General features: G+C 35.7%; 1 protein-coding gene across 1 annotated transcript in view; it reads left to right on the plus strand.

The window, feature by feature from the left end:
- MICU2 (mitochondrial calcium uptake 2) overlaps nucleotides 1–25,128 on the plus strand; it is a 169,154-nt gene extending 144,026 nt beyond the window's left edge. The window contains exons 8-12 of the mRNA XM_032315404.1: nucleotides 7,541–7,638; nucleotides 16,902–17,073; nucleotides 22,017–22,125; nucleotides 22,834–22,991; nucleotides 24,497–25,128. Coding sequence (XP_032171295.1) covers nucleotides 7,541–7,638; nucleotides 16,902–17,073; nucleotides 22,017–22,125; nucleotides 22,834–22,991; nucleotides 24,497–24,601 — 642 coding nt within the window. The 3' untranslated portion in view covers nucleotides 24,602–25,128. The remainder of the gene's footprint in view (nucleotides 1–7,540; nucleotides 7,639–16,901; nucleotides 17,074–22,016; nucleotides 22,126–22,833; nucleotides 22,992–24,496) is intronic.
- The last annotated feature ends 279 nt before the right edge of the window (nucleotides 25,129–25,407 follow it).

Consider the following 25,407-nt stretch of genomic DNA (forward strand, 5'->3'; position numbering starts at 1 on the left):
ATTTAACCAAGGACGTGAAAGATCTATTGCCTGAAAACTATATGACATTGATGGAAGAAATTGAAGATAACACAAAAAATGGAAAGATATATTTTGTCATAGGTTAGAGGAATTGATATTGTTTAATGTTCATACTCCCAAAGCAATCTACAGATGCATTGCAATCCCTATCAAAATTCCAATGACATTGTTTTATAGAATTAGAGTAGTACTATAACTTCTGTGGAGGGAACCACAAAAGACCCTAAATAGCCAAAGGAATGTTAAGAAAGAAGAACAAAGCCAGAGGTTTTACTCTGCCTGATTTCAAACAGTATTATGAAGCTATAATAATCAAAACAGTGTGGTATTTTCATTAAAACAAACACGTAGATCAATGGAACTATAGATATAGATAACCCAGAAATAAATCCACACGTATACGGTCAGTTAAGTTTCAACAAAGGAGGCAAGATTATACAATGGGGAAAGGGCAGTCTGTTTAATAAATAGTGTTGGGAAAGCTGGACAGCTGCTACACACAAAAGAATGAAATTAGACCACTATTTACACCATATACAAAAAATTAACTGAAAATGGATTCAGGACTTGAATGTAAGACCTAAAACCATAAATGCCAAAGAAGAAAACCTAAACAATAAGTTCCTTGAAGTCAGTTTTAGTGACTTTTTTTTTTTTATCTGACTCCAAAGGCAAAGGGAACAAAAGCAAAAATAAACAAATGGGACTACATCAAACTAAAAAGCTTCTGTACAGCAAAGGAAACCCTCAAACAGAAGAGAAAGCTTTCCAAAATGGAAGAAGATATTTGTAAATTATATATCTTCTAAAGGGTTAATATCCAAAATAGATATGAAGAACTTATACAGTTCAATAGGAAAAACAATCCAATTAAAACATGGGCAGATGATCTGAATAGACGTTTTCATAAAGAAGACCTACAGATGGCAAACAGGCACATGTGAAGATGATCAACATCACTAATCAGGGCAATGCAAATCAAAACCACAATGAGATAGCACCTACACCTGTTGGAAGGGCTAATGTCAAAATGACAAGAAATAACAAAATGCTGGCAAGGATGTGGAGAAAAGGGAACACTGTATTGTTGATGGCATTGTAAATTGGTACAGCCACTGTGAAAAACCATATGGGGACTCCTCAAAATTAAAAATAGAACTACAGGGGGTGCCTGAATGGCTCGGTCTCTTAGGCATCTGCCTTCAGCTTAGGTCATGATCCCAGAGTACTGGTATTAAGCCCCACATCAGGCTCCCTGCGCAGGGAGAGTCTGTTTCCTCTTCTGCCTCTCCCCCAGCTGTGTTCTCTATCTCACTCAGTCTGTCTCCCAAGTAAATAAAATCTTGGAAAAAAAAAAAAAAAGATAGAATTACAGTATGATACAACAGTTTTGTTACTGGGTATCTAATCAGAGAAAACAAACACTAATTCAGAAAGGTATATGTACCCCTTTTTTCATTGCAACACTATTTACAAAGCCAAAGTATGAAAGCAATTTAAGTGTCCATTGATAGATATGTGGATAAAAAGATGTGGTTTATATACCCAGTACTACTCAGCCATAAGAAAATCTTGACATTTGCAACAACATGGATGGGCCTTGAGGGTATTATTCTAAGTAATATAAGTAAGTCAGAGCAAGACAAATATCGCAGGATTTCACTTGTATGTGGAATCTTTAAAAAAAAAAAAAAAAAAAAAAAAAACAGAACAAAACAAAAAAACCCAAGAATCATAGAGAGAACAGATTGGTGGTTACCAGAGGAGAGGTGTGTTCGGAAGAAACAGAATAGGATCACAAAGTACATACTTATAGTTACAAAAGGAAATCCTGAGCTGAACAGAAGGGCAGCTTACTGACTTGGAGAAGATAAGTCATTAGGTTGTGAGGTACAGCATTAGGAATGTAGTCAGTAATATTGTATTAACTTTGTAAAGTAGAAGATGGTGACCACATTTACTGTGGTGATCATTTTGCAGTGTATACAAACATTATGAAGCTATAATAATCAAAACAGTGTGGTATTTTCATTAAAACAAACACGTAGATCAATGGAACTATAGATATAGATAACCCAGAAAATGGAACTATAGATATAGATAACCCAGATAACCCACTATGTTCTACACCTGAAACTAATGGAGTATTGCATGTCAGTTATACCTGATTTGAAAAGAACAAGTAGGTAAATGTTTTTATATTATTGAGCTAAGCAGTGTAGTACTGTTCCAAAAGCTGTAAAAGAAAATTGTAGGAAACTTGACTGCTGTGACTTTTTAAATGACTTAACATCTCAATAGAAAAGTAGGCAAAGTTCATGAAGGGGCAGTTAGCAGAAGAAATACAAATGACCAATAAATATGAATAATCAAGGAAATGCAAGTTGAAATACTAGTGATTTGTTTTTGTTTTATTTCTTACCAGATTGGCAAAGATAAGTTTGATAATCTTTAGTGTTCTCCAAGATGTGAGGGAATGGGCATTCTTCTGTACTGTTGATTGGCAATGTAAATTGTAAAGACATCTAACAAAGTTTAGGTGCAAATGAATAATAATTTATAATGACTAGTGTACAATGATAAGTGTATAACAGTATATCTCACAACAGTGTTCATAGTAAAAAAAAAAATTTTGGAAACAATCTAAATATCAGCACATTCATTATATTATGCTGGCGACCTTGGCTAGCTCACATGTCATATGCAGGAATTTCCCTACTGCTAATAGGCATGGGAAAATTCAGACCTTTTTGCTCTTTTCGGTGACAAACACAAGAGTGGGGCAGGGGAATGCATGTTAATAAAGAAGAAATAAGGTAACCATGCTTGCTACCTTGAAAAAATGTTTGTGTGTATATATAACTGCACAATGGCACATACAGTGCAATAGCTAGTAAAAATTATGACAGACCTATATTGGTTATGGCAAGTGACCCCCCTTTAAAAAGAAAAAAAAGCTGTTTTCAAAACACGTATATAATGACTTCTTTTGCATAAGTCTCTTCAACATATGGTGCTGGGACAACTGGATAGCCGCATGTAAAAGAGTGAGGTTGGACTTCTACCTCATAGCATATACAAAAGTTAACTGAAATCAATCAGACTTAAATATAAAAGCTACAACTATAAAACTCTTAGAAGTATTTCTTGAAAGGGGAAATGCTTCATGGTATTGGATTTGGCAATGATTTCTTATGACACCAAAAACATAAGCAATAGATGAAAAATTGATGTATTGGACTTCATTACAGTTAGAAACTTTGGTGTATCAAAGGACCCTATCAAAAATTAAAAAGCCAGGGGTGCCTGGGTGGCTCAGTGGATTAAAGCCTCTGTCTTCAGCTCAGGTCATGATCTCAGGGTCCTGGGATGTCGGGCTCTGCTCAGCAGGGAGCCTGCTTCCCTTCCTCTCTATCTGCCTGCCTCTCTGCCTACTTGTGATCTCTGTCTGTCAAATGAATAAATAAAATCTTTTTTTAAAAAAATTTAAAAGACAGCGTACAGAGTGGTAGAAGAGATTTGCAAATTATAGGCCTTACAAGGGTCTATCTAGTATCAAGAAAGCTAAAGAACTCCTACAACTCAACAACAGAAAGAGAACCCAGTGCCAACAAATTGGACAACCTGGAAGAAATGGTTAAATTCATAGAAACATATAAATTACCAAACCTGAAACAGGAAGAAATAGAAAATGAACAGACCAATAACCAGCAAAGAAATTGAACCAGTAGTTAACAAACAAAAGTCTAGGACCAGGTGGCTTCATAGGCAAATTCTGCCAGACATTTCAAGGAGAGTTAACACCTATTCTCAAACTATTCCAAAAAATAGAAGAGGAAGGAAAACTTTCAGATTCATACTATGAGTCCAGCATTATCCTGATAACCAAAACCAGACAAGTCACCAGTAAAAAAGAGAACTATGGGCCAATATCCCTGATGAACATAAATGCAGAAATTCTCAATAAAATATTAGCATACCAAATCCAGCAATACGTTAAAAAAATCATTCACCCCCCCCAAAAAAAAAATCTTTCACCACAATCAAGTGAGATTTATTCCTAGGTTACAAGTCAGTTGTGATACATCACATTAATGAAAGAAAGGATAATAACCATTTGATCATTTTAGTAGATACAGAAAAAGCATTTTGACAAAGTACAACAACATTCCTGATAAAAACCCTCAACAAAGTAGGTTTATTTTTTTTTTTAAGATTTATTTATTTATTTATTTGACAGAGAGAGATCACAAGCAGGCATAGAAGCAGGCAGAGAGAGAGAGAGAGGAGGAAGCAGGCTCCCCGCCGAGCAGAGCCCGATGCGGGACCCAATCCCAGGACCCCGAGATCATGACCTGAGCCAAAGACAGCGGCTTAACCCACTGAGCCACCCAGGCACCCACAAAGTAGGTTTAGAGGGAATATACCTCAACATAATAAATGCATATATGAAGAATAAACAGCTGATATTATCCTAAATGGGGGGAAACTGAGAGCTTTTCTTCTACAGATAGGAACAAGATAAGGATGTCTACTCTCAACACTGTTATTTAACATAGTACTAAAACTTCTAGCCATAGCAATCAGACAAAAAAATAAAAAGCATCTAAATTGGCAAGGAAGGAGTTAAACTTCCACTTTCTGCAGATGACATGATAGTCTATATAGAAAACCCAAAAAACTGGGGATGCCAGTGGGTTAAGTGGGTTAAGCTGCTGCCCTCAGCTCAGGTCATGATCCCAGGGTTCTGGGATCAAACCCCACATCGGGCTCCTTGCTCAGCAGGGAGCCTGCTTCTCTCTCTGCCTCTGCCTGCTTGTGCTCTCTCTCTCTCTGACAAGTAAATAAAATCTTAAAAAAAAGAAAACCCAAAAAACTCTGTCAAGAGATTGCTAAAACTGGTAAATGAATTCAGTAAAGTCAAAGGATACAAAATCAGTATACAGAAATCTGTTGCATTTCTATACACCAGTAATAAAGCAGCAGAAAGAGAAATTAAGGAATCAGTCCCATTTACACATGCCCCAAAAACAATCAGATATCTAGGAATAAACCTAACTCGAAAGGTAAAGGACCTGTACTCTGAAAACTATAAAACCCTGATGAAAAATTGAAGATGACACGAAGAAATGGAAAGACATTCCATGTTCATGGATTAGAAGAACTACTGTTAAAATGTCTATACTACCCAAAGCAATCTACGCATTTAATGCAATCCCTATCAAAATACCAACAGCATTTTTCACAGAACTAGAACAAACCATCCTAAAATTTGTATGGAACCATAAAAGACAGAATAACCAAAACAACCTTGAAAAAGAAAAAAGCTGGAGGCATCAGAATCCCAGACTTCAAATTGTGTTATAAAGCTGTAGTGATCAAAACAGTATGATACTGGCACACACAGTTAAGTGGAACAGGGTGGAAAACTCAGAAATGAACCCACAACTATAGGGTCAATTGAAGATTAATTGGTTAATCTTCAACAAAGCAGGAAAGCATATTGTGGGCAAATATTACTCAGCCATAAAGAATGAAATCCTGTCATTTAAAATGACATGGATGGAGTTAAAGAGTATTATGCTAAGCAGCATTAAGTCAGAGAAAGACACATACCATATGATTTTGCTCACGTGTGGAATTTGAGAAACAAACAAAATGTAACAGGTGAACATGGAGAAGAAAAAAGAAAGAGAGGCAAACCATAAAACAGACTCTTAGCTATAGAGAACAAACTGATAGCAGAAGGGTGGTGGATGGGTGGATGGGCTATATAGGTGATGGGACTAAGGAGTACACTTGTTGTGATGACCACCAGGTAATGTATGGAAGTGTTGAATCACTATATTGTACCCCTGAAACTAATACTACACTATATGTTTAACTGGAACTTAAAGACTTAAAGAAAAAAAGACAACCCAGTTAAGAACTAGGTGAAGGACTTGAATAGACATTTTCCCAAAGGATATAAACAAGTAGCCAACAACCACATGAAAAGATGCTCAACACCATTAATCATAGGATAGTGCCAATTAACAAACCCATCAAATGACTAAAATAAAATAATTGACAATATCAAATGACTACAAGATGTGGAGAAACTGGATCACTCATCTACTACCAGTGGGAAAGTACAATGATACTGCCCCTGTGATAAAACAGTAATACAGTCCTCGGCATCAGTCCTAGAGAAATGAAAAACTGTGTTCATACTAAATCCTGTCCACAGATGTTTTTAGCAGCTTTATTTATAATAGCCAAAAACTGGAATCAACCCAGATATCCTTCAACAAGTGAGTGGTTAAACTGGTAATCCATACAATGGAATAGTACTCTGCAATAAAAAGGAACAAACCGTTGATACAGCAACAGCCTGAATGAGTATCCAGGGAATTGTGCTAAACAAAAAATGCCAATACATAATATTGTATTGTAATTATGTAATATAAAGTTACATAATATTTGGTTCTATTTATATAACATTTTGAAATAACGAAATTATGGGAAAAGAAAGTCAATTAGCAGTTGCCAGAGGTCAAAGAGAGGGTGGGTGGGAGAGAAATCAGTGTGGTGTTAAGAGCAAATAAAGAATTGTTGCAGTGAAGGAAATGTTCTTCTGTGTGTCGACTGTGTCAAGTTACATTGTTTTATAAGATGTCACCAGTCACCATTGGAGGAAACTGAGTAAAGCATACAAGAGATCTTTCTGTATTATTTTGTACAGTTGTGTGTAAATCTATAACTATCTCAAAATAGAAAAAATTTTAATATAAATAAAGCATTTATGGGGTCATACATTGTTCCTTGCATTACATATTCTAGACTGGGTGTTTTTTGTCTTTAGTGGATTTGTTCTATTTCTTGCTATGGTGCCTTTGCTTAGTTGTCATGCTGTTTTCTTTTGCTCATGCTCACGGTCTATCCAGATCTTCTCATTGCTGTGGTAGAGCACAAATGAAATTCTCCTTGATACTTTCCTACCTCATCTGAACTAATTTATCTTTGTCCTTCAGAGCTGCAGGCATTGCATCAGTCAGTTAAGTGTCTGCCTTCAGTCCAGGTCACAATTCCAGGGTCCTGGGATCAAGCCCCACATCAGGCTCCCTGCCCAGCCTGGGGGGAGGTCTGCTTCTCCCTCGCCCTCTGCCTGCTGCTCCCCCTGCCTGTGCCCTTTCTCTCCCTGTGTCAGATAAATAAATCGAGTCTTACTAAAAAACACCTCGAGATCACATTTGAAATAATATTTCACTGTTCTAAAGCTCTCTTTTTGGATTGATTTAAGATTTTGTTTACTGCTGAAGTCCATCTTGAGTATTTTAGCCCTCATTGTTTTTCTCTTGCTTGAACAGAGACAGTTATAGAATAGTATTATGCAAAGTAACAGATAGGATTCTTCTGCCTTTGTTGTTATTGTTAAAAGAATCTTTCATGGATATTATCCTAAAGAGGTCCAGGCTACAGGGTCTATTTTTTTGTTCTTGGTTATAATTACTTGAAATTATTATATCATTTTTTATAGGAATCAACAGTGAAAGAACCTGAAATTACCACAACCCTTCAGATATATTTCTTTGGAAAAAGAGGAGAAAGAAAACTTCATTATAGGGAATTTCGAAGGTAAATGCAAATTTCTGAAGGAAATGGCACCTAAGCTGAATCTTGACATGTAAGCAGAAATTTCCCAGGCAGAAATGTGTGGACGAAAAAGCATCTGAGGAAAAGAGAACAGCATGAGAAAAGACCTAGAGGCATGAAAATGTATTGTTTGTAAAGGGAATTCTAAGCAGTTAAGTCTAGAGTAATAGACGTAAGGTGGTATGATAAAGTTAAGAACAGAGGCTGGAAAAGTGTGTACTTGCCTGCAGAAGATTTCGGACTCCAAAAGATCAAGCTTGAGTTAACAGTGGGAGGTCCTGAAGAATGATGCATGAAGGATACTTGGTCAGATGTGCCCAACATTTTGGCAGCAGAATAAAGGATAGATTTTATGAGAAAGAAGCCCATTCAGATATTCCAGATAAGAAATGATAAGCAATCCTTATTGCCACTACACCTTGAACTGTCACCTTGAACTGGTGTAGTGGCAATAAGGATTTTGAAATAGAGTTTTCAAGACGTATTTAGGAGATGACATTGTAGGGCTTAGTGATTAAGGAATGAGTTGGAATGTGTGAAGACCCAAGTTTCTGAATTATGACCAATCACATTGTGTACCCCATAGTTAAACTCCAGTAAGTCATTTTAACCTCTCTAGAACAGTTTTTCTCCACAAAATTTTTTAAAATGTCTCTTCTTATATACTTGAAAAATACTACTATCTTAACATTTCTTTAAGTTTTAAAATAAATATCATGATTTAGAACCAAGCAAAGCCATTATCATCAACTATACCTGTTCATACTAATACACTACTCCCCCTTCATTTTAGGATTCGCTAACCTAGTTAATTTTTATAGTTGTGCTTTTAATTTTCTTTAAAGGGATAATTTTATTTAAAATTCTTACTTTAAAAAAATTTTTACTAGCATTTCTGTAAATAATGAACTCAGTGAAATTTGTCATGCCATCATGCAGTTTAAAAAGATCCAATTAACCAGTGCTTTAAATGCAGTTTTTTAAGAACTTGTCTCTTGGACACAGCAAAGTTCTCCTAAAGTTAAAATTATTATTATATTAGCTAGAATGGATAATCATAAAATGTCTTTAAAATTTTGCATGTCAGATTGAAAGCTGACAAACAAAAGCCTTATTACCTGGAAGCCTGGGGAAATGAGTTCTTCTCACAATGTCCCTTTGAAGGTAGTGGCTCACATCCCATATTCAATAGAAAGTGACACTTAATTTGGCAGACCCCGGTTTTAGGAACCCGAGAGAATAATACTGCCCTGATAACAGGAGGCACACAACTGAGGTTGGGCCAGGGTGGGATTCACTTTGTCAAAATGTCATATGCAGCCTAAGTCTGAAGCCGGGGCAAGGGGGATTTTGAGGAAAATGACAGGATTGATGTTTGTATTTCTCGCTATTTTAATTTTTCTAACACTTGTAGTTCTCCAAGTGATTTTTTTATTCGTTTATTATATGAGACATTCATTCCAAACTCTAAATAAACATAAATGAACCTGAAAAAAAATTTTTTTTGCATGTTATAAAGTAACAGAAAATAACCTCTGTGTATGTACAACGTTTCTAAAAAGTTTTCACCAACATACTGACCGTATTAATGATTAAAATTCCACAAAAATTTTTGTGGTCTTTGTTATTTGGAGCTTTGAGTCTGGTTTTTATGGGAGTGTAATATGTCCTTTTCCTTATAAAAGAGATGTTTGTCCTTGGTCTCAGCCACCTTCTTACAACTTCTCTAATAAGGGAAATTATTTTAGGAGATACGGCTTATTGTATCAGGAAAGTCAAGGAAGGTAACACAAAACTACAGCTTTTGTGGTAGCTACTTATAGTATTTCCTTACAGCTATTAGCTTCTCATTTAGAGAAACAGTATTTTGAAAAACATGTATTTGTGATTTAGACAGACCTGGAGTCAAATGCAGAACTTCACAGTTAATTAAGTGGGATTTGATGAACAAGCAGTTTAACCTGAGTCTCCAGTGCAGTCCATTTCTTCATCTCTGAGATAACAGTGCCCAGTACTACTTAATAAGTTTACATATGTATATATATGTGTGTGTTAATTTATTATGTGATTATATATAATTAAGGTATTGATTAATGCATAATTTTAATATGTTGATTTGTATATAACTTCTTATTCTAAACAAGAGTCCAACTTGCAAATTGGCACTTGTAAGAAAATATAAATAAGTGGCTTATCAGAAGCAGGTGAGAAGGAAGAAGAAAAGAAAAGCTATGGCAGTATCATAAAATGGAGTCAGTAATTAGGCTAGTACACAAAGTACCAATCACGAGATTCTATGCGCTTGCTGAGAAGAAACCACAAATTTGACTCTGGACTTTCTGACAGACAATACGAAAAAGCATACATGATCAGTTACACAATTCCCCTACATCCCTAAGTTAGCACTGATTCCATGTAAGGGGGGAGAGCGGGCATTATTCCTCATAGGGCCAGAAAGAAAGTTTCTCATGGGTTCCTATAAAAAAGACACTATGTAATAAAAGGACTTACATTCTTAATGTTAGAGTAAGACCAGCAACAAACTTCACATATCACAGGCTGCTTTTTTATAGCATCTATCAGTAGAGAACAACTAAAATCACAGTTTTAAGCATGAAGGCATACTTCATTTCAGCTTCTAAAATTCTGCTTTTTTTTAAAAATCACTTAATGCTTTAATAGGCAAGTACAAGTACTAACAATTAAATACCAAAAATCTAGAAGTTGGTACCAATATAAAAGGGAAAAAGCACTGGACTTGGGATAGAAATACATATAATTCCTAGTTATGCTGTTTAGCATTTATTTGGCTGTATGATCTTGGGCAAATCACGTACCTTTTTTTATTCTTTGTAAAAATTAATTTTTTCTAAGATTTTATTTATTTGATAAAGCACAAGCAAAGAGAGCAAGAGAAAGAGAAGCAGGCTCTCCGCTGAGCAAGGAGCTCAGTGCAAGCTCCATCCCAGGACCCTGGGATCATGACCTCAGCCAAGGGCAACCACTTAACTAATTGAGCCACCCAGGTGCCCTGTAAAAATTTATAAAATTATACTTGTCCTGCCCATTTTAGGGAGTTGTAAGTAAATATAAAAGTAAATTTAAAAATTATAAATTATAACAATTTTGCAATCTAATAAAGGAAAAGAGCAGATCTCTAATTCATGCATATTTCTCTCTTCTTAATCTTTATTCTGTTCTTTCTATTCTTATTTATGTTAATATTCTGTCCCCCCACATACGTCTGAGGTTGATTTGAGAATTAAATAACATATTAAAGTATACACAATGTGTAACACATAGTAGGCACTCAGAATATGTGCCCAACTCTTTTTACTTAAATTATTTTGAGTTTCTAGAAGCTTTGTTTCCCAGATCCCAGATCTCTCTCCTTTGGGAATTCTTTTTCTCTGGCTTTTTTCTCTGTTTGCATTTCCCCAGCTCTCTTGGTCAAGACACTTCTTCAGCTTAGAGTTTCCTCAGTCTCTTTTCCTGAAGGCTCTTTAATCCAACTTCTAAAGAAAGAAATGAGAACTAAAATAAAATTATGGCATGTTCCCCAAGGACTGACTGCTTTAAAATTCAGAGAGAAGGATTTTTTTCATTTAGAAGAGAAAACTACACACCACTTGTATTTTTCATCACAAGTGGCAAAGTTGTTTCCACCTTCATTACCAATTTTGTATTTGAAAATTCAGTAGTAATGGAGAAGTTGTATCAGTTTCCTTAGCCTTAAAAAGTCTTCTGGAAATATACTAGTAATGTAATTAAACCAACAAATACTAAGTTACAAAGCAACTATTAATATATATACATAGATAGATATATCTATATATATTATATATAGATATATATATTATATATATCTATATATATATGATACGTCAAATTAAAAAAAGGAAAGACTGTAGGGAGAAAAAAGCATTTATTTGGGATCTTGGGAATCACAGTTCAGAAGACAGAAATTAAGGCAGCAACCCAGGTTGTGCTTTAAAGACATAGAGGAGCTTGAGATTTTTAAAGGCAAAGGAGGAATTTTAGGCACATTACATAAGTTGTTTTTTTATGATTGGTACTGGCAGGGGTTTTGTGACACTTTTCTGTACATGATCGGTTGCTAAGATTAGTGTTAGGCAGAAAGTCCATTTGAGTCCATTCTTGCATACAGCAGATGTTCATCCAGGATGTTTGCAGTTTGGCAACAATCCAAGTTTAGCGTTTTTCTGAAGATTGAGACAGGAAATATGCATAGGCCCTACTTCAGTGTCCTCCCGACTCCATTTTAAGTGACTCTTTTAGCAAGGCTTATTCCATTTTGTTGTTTTTTTATCAATAGGAAAAGGTATTGATGTCAAATTTAACCAATCAATATTCCAGATTTTGTTTCATGAATTATTTAAATTCTTAAATTATAAATTTAAATTCTTCATACAGAAGAACTTAGAAGTTTTTGGGACAGAAACATTCCAAAGTAACTTTACACTAAGGAAAAAGCAGTTTTTTAAAAATCTGTTTTGGGGCACCTGGGTGGCTCAGTGGGTTAAAGCCTGCCTTTGGCTCAGGTCATGATCCCAAGGTCTTGGGATCGAGCCCCAAGTCGGGCTCTCTGCTCTGCGGGGAGTCTGCTTCCTCCTCTCTCGCTCTGCCTGCCTCTCTGCCTACTTGTGATCTCTGTATGTCAAATAAATAAATAAAAATCTTTTTTTTTAAATAAATAAAATAAAAATCTGTTTTACAGTCCAATAAAACAATAATTTTGTTTAAATCTCTGGATCAAATTTTACTCTACAAAATATTGATGTTTTTAATCTACGTCTAAGGTCCAAAATTCTGATTATGGACTGACAATATACAGAATATCTGGTACTAGATAGGTCCATTATGCCATACTGCCAATACACAGTGAATTTAAGTTAGAAAAAAATACTCAGAATTTTTTTAAGTTTATTGTCATTCCACAGAATAATTTAACTGACATTAAATAGACTACTGCTCTGTTCAGATACTTCATGTTTTTAATTTCTCAGGAAATGAACCCATATTTGCAGAATATTGGAAAGAATTATCAAGCCAGTGTTAATGTGAACCCAATGATTACTGATAGGTAATACGTCTGAACTCAAGAGAAGATATGGCAGATTCAGGAACTAAAAGTTCATTGTGACTTAACCAGCAATGTGAGAGATGAAGGTGGGAAGGTCAACACGAGCACAGCTGTGAAGGCTTTGGTGCCATGCCAGGAACAAGAGTGTTGTGAAGGCCTTGAAGCAGGGGAGTAGGGTGATCATCAGATCCAGCAGACTGGCTAAGGAAATCAAACAAAAGGCAAGGAGATCTGGTAGAGGCTGTTGCATTAATAGAGAAGAAAGAATAATAATTAGACCAACGTGGTGGCAGCGGGAAACAGAAGGAAAGTGGAGGAATCCGAGGGATTACTTCGGAAAAGGGACTAAGAGTATTGGTGACTGGATGAAGAGTAAATGAGGAGAAATCTAAGCTACTGCCTGGTTTCTGCGTGGAGCCAATGACACATGTGATACCTCTTCACTGAACTAGAGGACGCAAGAATAAGTTTAAGAAAAAAGAATTATGAATGTAGGGTGGATGTGGTCAGTGGGAGCAGAAGGCAGACTGCAGTGGGTTGAGAAGTGAGTGAGGGGTGAGTGGAGAAAGAAATACAGGTAATTCTTTGAAGGAGACTAACTAGAGCAAAGGAAGAGAGGGGGCAGTGGCGGGAAGGGAATGTAAGAAAGGTTTCCCCCCACATGTTGATGTGATTTGAAGAAGGAAAGACAATGCAGGAGTGAATGGAGTCACCAGAGGAGCAAGGCCCCAGAGAAGGAAGAAATAGAGGAATATAGGTGGAATTAAGAGCACAGGTAGCCATCAAGAGGAAAAAGGACTCTTTCACTAGGACAGGAAAGAGATTGGGGGTGGGAAGAATGGGAATGCCTGCTGTTACATTCCTAGAGTGATAGCAAGAAAAGGAGAGAATTTCCTGAGCAGTGACCTCTGATTTCTCTGAGAAGTGAGGGCAAGTCATCTGCGGAGGACAAATAGAAAGCCAGTGGGATAGATTGTAGAGAATGTAAACAAATTGAAATAGCCACCATGTGAAATAAAAAAGAGGGCTCCCTGGCCTCGCAGCAGGGTGTTGGCAGGGTTGAGGATCCAGTTACAGGTTTAGACCATTAATTTCTGCTGTTGTCACTGTAAGCAGTTGTTGTAGGATTTTCTTCAGGCCGCCCTTGAAGAAGTCCTTCAACAACCCCAGGGAGCTGAAGCAATAGTAGCTAATTCTCGATACTCAGTCTGGGCTTGAGTGAGGATGGAAAGGAAGGGTGGTCACCTGCATCCTCAATGCCATCTCTACATGCCTGATACTTGTCTGAACACTTCATATGTATTATTTCATCTATCCTTAGTCTTCCCTTTTTACATCTGGAATTTCATGAGATTAATAAGGGACTTGGTCCAGAGTTAAATATCTTAGAAATTCAAACCCAGGTTTCGCTTAAAAGGTTTAAATGGTCACAAAGTTTCTGAAAGAATCAGTCCCACAGTTCCCTGGTAGGTGGTTAGGTACAGTGGATGCGCTTTCAAGGGACTAGCACTAGACCAGGTGACCAGAGGGATAGAAGACACATTAGGTAGATATTACCACATATCAAGTGAAACTTAACCAGTTAATGAGAGAGTATCTGGATAGATTTGTGGTTTGGGTTATTGATTTTTGTGTCAGTTAGGTTGGTTTTTTACAGTTCGTCAAAAGACTGAAATAGCTCTTAGACATTTAAATAAAAACTAAAGTATAATTTAAGCTCTGTCTGCTCGAATTTCAGTGTTTACTCATTGTTAGGAAATCAAGAGGTCATTTAATTGTGAAAAACCCATTCCTTTCCAGGATATATATATATCTCAGCGGGGGGGAAATGCTCCTTAGGTAGCTATTGGTAGCCCTTACTGATTCTGCTTCACTACCTCTATGTTTTTCGAGTGTCTCTTTTCCTTTTTTCTTTCCTTTCTCTTTAGGGTCTTTTCTTCTACATTTCTTTTCCTACTGTGTATGTTTCCCCCATTGGCTTTCAGAGCCACACATCTTGGGAGCTTTTGTCTGCAGTGTGGGTGCCAGAGGTTGGGGTGCCTGATGTAGAATAGGACCATTACTCCTCAGGGATACCCGGCTTATTTGTGAGATCCCTCCTTACTGGTTCTCCTGGGGTGGGGTTTTTACAGAGACTACAGTGTGGCCCTTTTATCCTTTGTTGTTGGGAGCTCATCCGCTAGTGTTCAAATCATTTTTGCTGGAAATTGATTGGTATGTAACTGGAGACAGTGTGTGTATGTGCCATGTTCCTAAGGTACTTTAATTCTAAAATTCCAACTAGTTGAAGATGTTCTAAATTCATGAGGAGTTTTTATAAATTCAAAGATGTCTATAAGCTGTGGTGTGCTAATAAATATGTTTAACAATCTGCTCTCAGGAAGAACAGCCTGATTTGTTGCATTTGCCAATGAGTAATGTAAATACTCTACCAAGCCAATTTCAAGCTGCTGTACATGAAACAGAGGTGGGAAAACATGTGCGCAATGGATTCTCAGAGCTGGTAGAAGCCAGCTCCAGCACCCTGTGACCAAAAAAAAAAAAAAAAAAATTTTTTTTTTTAAAAGATAAGGAAAAGCAGATTTTTTCCCATTGTTCCCAGTTAATCCACTAATTTATAAACTATTTAATTTGTTCAGGATGTATCTGGTGACTCAATTTACAACAAATTCTTCAATTGATATATTTATGTTCAGTAATCATGTTCCAGGATTTTCAAGTCATAACAAGATCTATAATTTTAGAGTTAGGAAAGATGGTTTTCCAAAAATATACTTGTGTTCTTCAGAAGTAGTATAATTAGTAAGATGAAAGTAGCTTAAACCAGACCATGTATAGTTTAACAGCAGTTAAATTTATAATATTTCAACTTCAGGGCCTGAAGAAAAAGAAAAGGGAAAGGAATGAGTTAGTAATATGTTTATATCGTATTTTCTACTTTCCTAAATTTACTGTACATTCATTTGCAAGTAAAGCATTTTTTTAACAATCCTATGAAGTTGAATTTTCTCAGTACACAGTATAATAAAACTCAGTAATACTAACAAAGGACAAGGCATATCAGTAAAAGGTTTCATCGGTCTATCAGCCCAAATTGGAAGTGCTTCATATTTTAGATAAACCTCTGCCTTGACTCAGAAAGACACATGGCATTGATAAATCTGTGTACCTAGTACATTCAGAAGATGTTGTAGGGAACAGATTGTTACCTATCACACAGATAGAAGCCTAAAATCAAACTCCCCCTTCATGCTTTTAAGATTTATGAGATAAATGTAGAGCTGAAAGCAAGTAGTTTTGAACAGTGGCAGTTTTTCCTCCTACTGAACTGCAATAGACCGATTTTTCACCCCATGTATATAATTCCATTGAATTTTGACATGACAGACATTTAACATGTAGAGAGGTGAATAAAGCTATCTGCAACATGTTAAAACACGGGGAGATAATAAGACTTTTCATATGATTTAGGTTATAAATAAATCATATGCAGCATATCTGAGTTCTTGTTCAAAGAAGGTTTTTTTAATTTGATATCCTTTATCAGGGTGTTTTCTCGGCGAGCTGTTGGTGACAGTTTGATCAGAGTGACGTGTTTTTATTTTTAAAAGAATGCTGAGTCATTTATTCATATGTTATTATCCAAATGATTATAAATATTTTTAGGTAAATCTAAGCTTTTGATGCAAAGTCGTTGACTACATTAATCAACTTTGGTATCTGAAAAATATTAGAAGCTATTAATTATGATTAACATTCTAAAAATAGTAGCACAACTGAATGTTAAGTTTCTCTGATTTGGGGTAATTTTTCTGTGTTGGGAAAAAAAAGTTATAGATGCATCAAAGCAACATTTTACATAATTTTATAAATCTTTATCAGAATGTAGGTTGCCAAGTATAATTTGCATAGACAAATTGAGTATAAGGAGTGACAGATTGAGGCAAGTACTAGACTTAATCAGCTTCTCTGCATCTTCCACTCCCCGACCCCTTGCACAGCACTAATACTTTGTTTGACTCAACATTTCAAGAGACCAGCCACTCCAGTAGGTAGTGCTGAAGGTGCTTTGCAGTTCTATTTAGAATATTAAGGTTGCACTCTACTAGCTCCTTCATCAATTTTGTATTTTAACATTTAGATTTATGGAGAATTTACAAACGGAGGTCCAAGAAATGGAATTCATTCAGTTTTCTAAAGGTTTGAGTTTCATGAGAAAAGAAGACTTTGCAGAGTGGCTGCTTTTTTTCACTAACACTGAAAATAAAGACATCTATTGGAAAAATGTAAGAGAGAAGTTGACAGCAGGAGAGGTTGGTATACCTTTTTATTAAGCTTCTGGTAAAGAAGAAATGATGTTAGAAATACCTATGTAATTAAATAAAGTAACTTTCAAAGTAAAAACCATGTTACTCTCTATTATTTAAGTATAAAGTCAAGGTGAGAAATGTTTTATGTACTATTTTCATATCAATGAATTATTATTGCCTAAGATAAAATCAGTATAGCAAGTATGAGAGTTTTGCACTTCCAGTAAAGTCAGGAATAAGACAAGAATGTTCACTGTCACCACTATTACTTTTACTGTTCTTGAAATCTTAGCCAGTGCAAATTAATAGAATAAAAGAGTATAAACATTTGAAAGGAGTTACAGTTGTCTTTGTTTGCGTAGATGTGATGATATAACTAGAAAACCCAAGAGATCAAATTGAAAAGCCGTTAGAAACAATAAAAATTCAAGAAAGTACCTGTTATAATCCTAATATTTTAGCAGTAACTGTCCTATGTACAAATTGCAAGTTAGAAAATGTAATCACATTAGTGTGTGTGTGTATGTGTGTGTATGTGTGAAGAAATGATTGCCAAACTACTAATAATGACTAGTATACTGTTGTGAGATTTTTTTGTGTGATTTTTTTACTTTATGTGTTGGTTTTAGTTCATTGTTCAATACATTTTTGTAGTGGACATGTATTTTTATATAATTTTTTAAAGCTATTTCTATAGTGAAGAAAAAGATAACAAAATATAATGAAGATCCCATTTATAATTATGATAGAAACATGTAACAATTAGAAATAAATTAACAACAAATATATGAAAAAGACTTTAAAGTCTTGTTGGATATAAAAGAAAACTTACCTAATTAGAGTGGCGTCTCCTGTTATTGAATGGGAAGCTTTAGTATTATGAATATAGCAGTTCTCCCTTAGATTCATCTATAAATGTAATGGTTATACTAGTCAGAACAGACTAGATTTGTTGCAGTTACAAATTTACCCTGAAACCCCCATGGCTAACACAAGAAAGATTTCTTTCTCAATCATGCTACATTTCCATTGTGGGCTGATAGGAGGCTCTGCATATAGTTGCTCAGGGACCCAGACTCTCCAAGCTCTGCCATCTTGGAGCTTTACCATCAGGAAAAAACATCATCTGCAGAGGCTGTGTCAGGAAAATTAAGGAGTGAGTACATTCCAGCAATTAAATGTTTTGGCCTAGAAATGTCACACTTGGCTGTTGGCCAGACTAATCACATGACCGCCACATAACTACACAGAGCAAAAAGGTCTAATCTTTCATATGTGCAGGAATCAAAAGAGAGCCAGATATTGGGGTTCCAGTAAAAATGCCATTGGATTCTCACAAGTGACCTAGACAAACCATGAAAGTTTATACAAGAAGAATGCTGAGGGGACAAGAGCTATATGGGAAATCTCTGTACCTTCCTTCAGTTTTGCTGTGAACCTGAAACTGCTTTGAAAAAATTAAGTCTTTAGGGGTGCCTGGATGGCTCAGTCTTTAAGCATCTGCCTTGGGCTTGGGTCACAATCCCAAGGTCCTGGGGTTGAGCCCTGCATTGGGCTCCCTGCTCAGCAGGAAGCCTGCTTCTCCCTCTCCCACTCCCCCTGTTTGTATTCCCTTTCTTGCTGTGTCTCCCTCTGTCAAATAAATAAATAAAAGCTTTTAAAAAAAAATTAAGTCTTCAAAAAAAGAATCCTGAGATATTAATATGTATTATCAAACATTGATAATTAAAACAGCTTGTTACTGACAATGAATTTTATTGACCTATCAAATGAATGGAATATAAAGTCCAAAAACAGACTCAAATACGCATGGAAACTTAGTATATGTAAATTCATATTGCAAATTAGTTGAGTAAACAAGGAATAATAAGTTAATAATAGGTTAAAGGGAGAAAATGAAGATAAACCTCTTCCTTACTCATTACTCTAAAATTCCAGATGGATCTAAGAATTAAATGTTAGAGAGAAAAATGGGGTACCTGAGTGGCTCAGTTGGTTAGGCATCTGCCTTCTGCTCAGGTCATGATCTCAGGGTCCTGGGATTGAGCCCCACATCAGGCTCCCTGCTCAACAGGAGTCTGCTTGTCCCTCTTTCTCTGCCTCTCCCCACTTGCTCATGCTCTCTCTCTCTCTCAAAAATAAATAAAATCTTAGAAAAAAAGAGAGAAATGAAACTGAGTGTGTTTAGAAGAAAACTGGGAAACAATCATCTTAGAGTGGGATATACATATCTTTCTAGGCAAAACTCAGAAGCTTTCAAGGAAAATTGGTGAAATTGCTACCTAAAAGTTTAAAATTCTACTGCCTTCCCTCATTCCTCCCCCCGCCAAAGTTATAATCCAAGTGAAAAGGAAAAAATAATAATAATAACAAAATGGTGAGAGGAGGAATATTTGCATTACATGTAATAGGCCCATTTCTTTATAATGAGATCTTAAAAATAAAGAACTTTGAGGGCACCTGGGTGGCTCAGTCATTTAAGTGTCTGACTTGATTTTGGCTCAGGTCATGATCCCTTGGTCATGAGATATCCCCACATTGGGCTCTGCACTGGGTATGGAACCTGCTTGGAGTTTTCTCTCTCCCTCTCCATTTGCCCCTTCCCCCTCAAAAATTTGTTTTAAAATCAAGAACTTTGAAGGGTCTTACAAAAAAAAAAAAAGAAAAGAAAAGAACTTTAAAGGGTCTCACATTTTGCCCTATTTAATATATAATAGGATCCTAAAAATCAACGTGTTAATAACTGTAAAGTATCTGAGGTTTTATCTATTTGGAAATTAGCCTGTGCCATTTCATGGATGCTGACAGAAGACACATGCTTGGGTCAGAGAGAAAAAAAACTTTATCATTCATAGCATAACAATAGCTGAGCATCATGTTTATGTCTTCCTCCTCATCTCCCAAGTCCTACAGAGACCACGTTGATGGGCCCTGTTGGATGCTGCCCATGCACATAGCCAAGAAAGCTCATCTTCAGGAATCTGAATCTTTTATAATGGGCAGTAAGCAAAACTGTCCTCTGCTTCCAAATGAGACATTGTCAATATTCAAGGCTGTTCACTAGACAAATGTCTTTGGAAAGACAGTCTGGAATAAAAAGCTGGTTGGAGCCTCCCTTTAAAAGATGTACAGAAACATGAGAGACCCATGGAGACTTGGCTCCCAGCAATAAGTCACGTAACAGCTCATTAAAAATCTGGGCAAAGGACATAAAAAAGACACAAGAAGAGAAATCCACGAGTGACTAGTTAGACCATAAAACTGAAAAGTGTTTCACATCATTCACAATTCAAGACATACAGATTCAAACACTGATGGCATACCATTTTTCACTTATCGGTGAAAGAAAAATCAGAAAGATTGCACCCAGTGATGGCTTTGAGATTATGATGCAGAGAAACAGCCACTCTTATTTGTGTTAGTAAGATCTATTGTTTAAAGTATAAAGCAAGTGGGGTGGGGATTGCTTGGGTGGCTCAGTTGGTTAAGCATCTGAGTCTAGATTTCAGTTCAGGTCATGATCTCAGGGTCCTGGGATCAAGCCCTGCTTCAGGCTCTGCACTCAGTGGGGAGTCTGCTTGAAAATTCTCTCCTTCTCTGTCTCTGCCCCCACTCTCTCTCTCAAATAAATAAATAAAAATTTTTTTAAGTATAAAACAAGGTATTTGCAAAATATGCAAAGAGGATGCTTCCATTGTGTAAAACAGGTGTGTGGGGGGGGGGGTGTTCTTTTATATAAGTAGAATATTTCTAGAAGGGCACACAAAGAATTAGTAACAATGCTTTGCCTGTGAGGAAGGGAACTGAAGGCCAAAGGAAGAAAGAAAACTTTATTTTTTATCTATAATATTGTTAGATTTTTTTTTTACCATGCATATATGTTACCTCTTCAAAAACTTACTTAAAACTTTAAAAGTAAAATTCGTCAGTGAAACCTGAATAAGACCACAGATAAACAGAGGACATGATCCTGAAGGTCCCTATAAAGAGAAATGTTTTCAGGCAGGGAAGAATTTATTTTCAAATTAAGAATTTTCATACTTTACTTTTTCAACAGAAAAACTAGTTTTTCTAACTTACTTTTTGTTTTGTTTTTATGTGCATAGGTTTTAAAGTCAGATGAATCAAGGTTCAAATCCCAGTGTTCCATTTAGTAGACCTTGAACAAATTACTAAATTCCTGAAAGGTTACTTACCTAAGGCTCAGAGAGGGTAAGACCATGCACATAGTAAATGGCAGAACTGAAGTTTCAACATTGGTTCCTCTAATTCCAAAACCCAGTGCTCTTACTCAGTGCTGTGTCCATTGATAAAGCAGAAAAGGAAGGAGGCAGACCACTTAACAGAATGTATTAGTTTCCTTAGGCTGCTATAACAAAATACTACAGCCTGGATGGCTTAAACAACAAATTTATTTTCTCGTATTCTGGAGCCTGGAAGTCCAAGATCAAGGTGCTGGCAAGTTGGTTTTGGGTGAAGTCTCTCCTCCCAGTTTGCAAACCACTGCCTTCTCACTGTGTCCTCACATGGCCTATCCTCTGTGCTTACACCCATAGTGAGAGAGCTCTGGTGTCTCTTATCAGTAGTCCTTATCAGATTAAGGTCCTATCCTTATGACTTCATTTAACCTTCACTGCCTCCCTAACAACCTTGTCTCCAAATACAATCATGTTGGGTATTAGGGTTCAACCTATGAATTTTGAGAAGACAGAATCCAGTCTGTACCACAGGGTCACCCCAGGTCTTGCCCTGTTCCAGGAGACTTTTCACCCACTGTGTGGTCTACACAACCATTCACTGTGTTCCCATTCTCTTTAATAGACTTTCTTAGAAAGCTTGAAAAGTTCATAAGCATTATTATAGAAACAAGACTTAGGCTTATATGCTAAGATTTTTTAATGTATTTACAAAATTGTAATTAAAATTCACTTTTGTTATTTTATTAGAGCATTAGTTTGGATGAGTTCAAATCATTTTGTCATTTTACAACCCACTTGGAAGACTTTGCTATTGCTATGCAAATGTTCAGTTTAGCTCATCGTCCTGTCAGATTGGGTAAGTTACATGACTTAATTTAATTTTTATCATCTATAAACAGTATCAGTCTCTTCTTCAACTAGAACATACCAATCAGGGAGCCATTTATCAATAAAAGAGTTGATTTGCCTTTTAATTCATTGTAGTTACTCTAGACTTACAACATTGACTCTCACATTTAACTATTACTTTATTTGCTTTTACTTTCCTTATTTTCCCCTAAAAAGGAAAAGGGAATATTTAAGTACCTTGTTTAAAACATCAATTAAGGGGCATCTGGGTGGCTCAGTCAGTTAAGTGTCTGCCTTCAACTCAGGTCATGATTCCAGGGTCCTGGGGATGGAGCCCTGAGTTGGGCTCTCTGCTCAGTGGAGAGCCTGCTTCTCCCTCTCTCACTCTCTGCCACTCTGCCTACTTGCTTGCTCTCTCTCTCTCTCTCTGTCAAATAAATACATAAAATCTTTAAAAATAAATAATAAATAAATAAAATTTTTAAAAATTAAAATAGCCTTCTTCTCATTCAGTTACTTTCATGACATTTCTCAGCCAAATTTGTTATTTCAGTATGTTCTTACTGGGTATTGTTGGTTTTGTTTTACTTCCCATTAATCAATACTTTTAGGGTTTTGTTTTGTTTTGTTTTTTGCTTCTCAAATAATAAAATTTAGATTAATTCCACTTAGACTATTTCACATGTTTGATGAGTTCTTTTATGTTTTCTTTCAGCGGAGTTTAAGAGGGCCGTGAAAGTAGCAACAGGACAGGAACTCTCCAACAATATTTTGGACACCGTCTTCAAAATCTTTGATGTGGATGGTGATGAATGTCTTAGTCATGGAGAGTTTCTCGGGGTTTTAAAAAACAGGATGCATCGAGGTTTATGGGTAAAAATTTTGAGTTTTTAAATAATTATATGTTTACATGTAATTAAATGATGATATTTCACCTAGAATTTAGACGAACCTATAGTCTTAACTGGAGGTTTTATCATTTATAAAGAGATTATAAGCTATGATCACAACACTGAGATATCTCCTACAGATGGGATCCAGTATTTTTCTTTCCCTTCTTTTTTTTTTTTTTAAATCTGAGTCTAATCAGAAACCACTATTCAGAAATCATGGGCTAGAATTTTGCTTTGGGCTCTGTACTTAAACACACCTAAATTCGAATCCCAACTCTGTCACTTATGAACTGCCTAATCTTGCAAAGCCACTTAATTTTTCAAAGCCTCACATTCCTCATCTGTGTACAATGAGGAACCTAACAGAATTTACCAGAAAAAAAATTTTGTGAGAATTAAGTATAAAATACTTATTAGTATAGTGCCTGAGACACTTGAAGTAAATGTTAGCCACTGAAATTCATGTATTTGTCTGTGGGACAAATAAAGCTCAAAATTTTGTTTAAAACAGTCTGCAGGTTGAAAACAACAGTAGAAAGAGAACTAAGTAGGTAGTTAGGCCAGAAGAAAGGAAATTGAGGGAAAGAATATGGTAGGTTCATAAACAAATCTATTTATTTATAACTCAAAACACTTTTGTTTTCCTCTCACAAACATTTGTGGAAAAATGAGCAAATATAATTTCTTTTAGCAAACATGTTTTATAAGCTTTGTAGTCATACAGTACCTCATAGTTAATGATCATCCCCTGGAAATTAAACCAGCCTTTGCAGTTAACAGTTTAATATACTAAGGAACCCCTTTGCCATTTCTCAAGAGACATTAAATAGAAGACCTGTAAATCAATCAGAAAAAATACATTTTTTCTGATTTTATATATATATATATATATATATATATATATATATATATATATGGTAAACTTTTGCTTCCATTTGGCAGATTTCCTGCAAAGCTATGCTCTTGTGGTGACCAGGATACAAATGTTTTCTAACCTTTACTTTCTTGTTTAACTGAGAGAAATAATACCCATACAGAACTTTTTAATTCACAGAGCACTTAGGTGAATTATATTATTTCTTCTTAAGTGTTTGTATCAAATATATTGTTTCATTTTAACTTCAGCAAGTTTTAGGCTTTTAATTTTTATTCCACATAGCTAAATGAAGTTCACCATAAAAAGGGAAACATAAAATATTATTAAGTATTATGAAATGATTACATTTTAAACCAGTATGTGGAAGAAGATCACCCAAAGTCTTCATTATCTTCTTAAGGAGGAAGCTTCAATCAGGTATATTTAGTCAGCCTCCATTCCCTAGTTCCCCCAAGGATATTCCTACATCACATTCACTTTTTTGTCTTCTGTCCTGTCCTGTTGTTGCAGTTATTTTTTGGAGGCATGCGGGAAATAATAACAGAGCTCACGTGAAATCATGTTTAACCCTGAAGAGAATGATCTCTACTTTTACTTCTGGTTAACAGGTACCACAACAACAAAGTGTACAAGAATACTGGAAATGTGTGAAAAGAGAGAGCATTAAAGGAGTAAAAGAAGTCTGGAAACAAGCTGGACGAAATCTCTTTTAGAAAAAGATAATCTGGGAATCCTCTTGTGCCAGATGTCAGAATTGGGAATTTGTCAAAAATACTAGGTTTTGTCTTCTTGATTTTCTTTGTAATATAAAGATGCCTTGTATTTCTGAATCAATAGTTTCTTAATAAAATTTCATTAAAGAACTTAGTAAAATTAGATACTGGATTCTATCAGAAGGCCTAGAATTGAAGCAATGTTTTGTACTTTGATAAGATGGAAAACCTAATTATTCACTTATTTCTTAGACACAGTAGTACAACGTGCTCTTTGGAAGGGTGTCAACTTAGTACTTACAGAAAAAAATACTTGGTACATAAAGTCAATATCAAGTCCAGGAGTCCTGATGTTCCCAGTAGGGCAAATTAAATTAAAAACTTCTCGGGTTTTCTTATCTGTGTTCTCATATCTCATAAGCTTCTTGTGTATTTTATTACAGTTAGCTGTATATTAGTTGTCTTTTGAATGTGTAAATGTCAATATCTTATGTAGAAATAAAATATTTACTCAGATACAAAAATTACATGTGTTTTTTAAAGCTTTTTTTTATAAATGTAAATTCTCTCATTAGTATTGACAACCTTGACCACCTCATTGGTGTATGTTCTTAAAAACCAGTGTAACTGGTGGGGTGCCTGACTGGCTCAATTGGTGGAGCATGCAACTCTTGATCTTGGGGTTGTGGGTTTGAGCCCCACACTAGGTGTAGAGATTACTTTAAAATAAAATTTAAAAAAAAAAGTAGTGGGGCATCTGGGTGGCTCAGTTGGTCGAATGTCCAACTGGTGATCTCAGCTCAGGT

The sequence above is a fragment of the Mustela erminea genome, chromosome 15 (genome assembly GCF_009829155.1).
Source record: "Mustela erminea isolate mMusErm1 chromosome 15, mMusErm1.Pri, whole genome shotgun sequence".
NCBI lineage: Eukaryota > Metazoa > Chordata > Mammalia > Carnivora > Mustelidae > Mustela > Mustela erminea.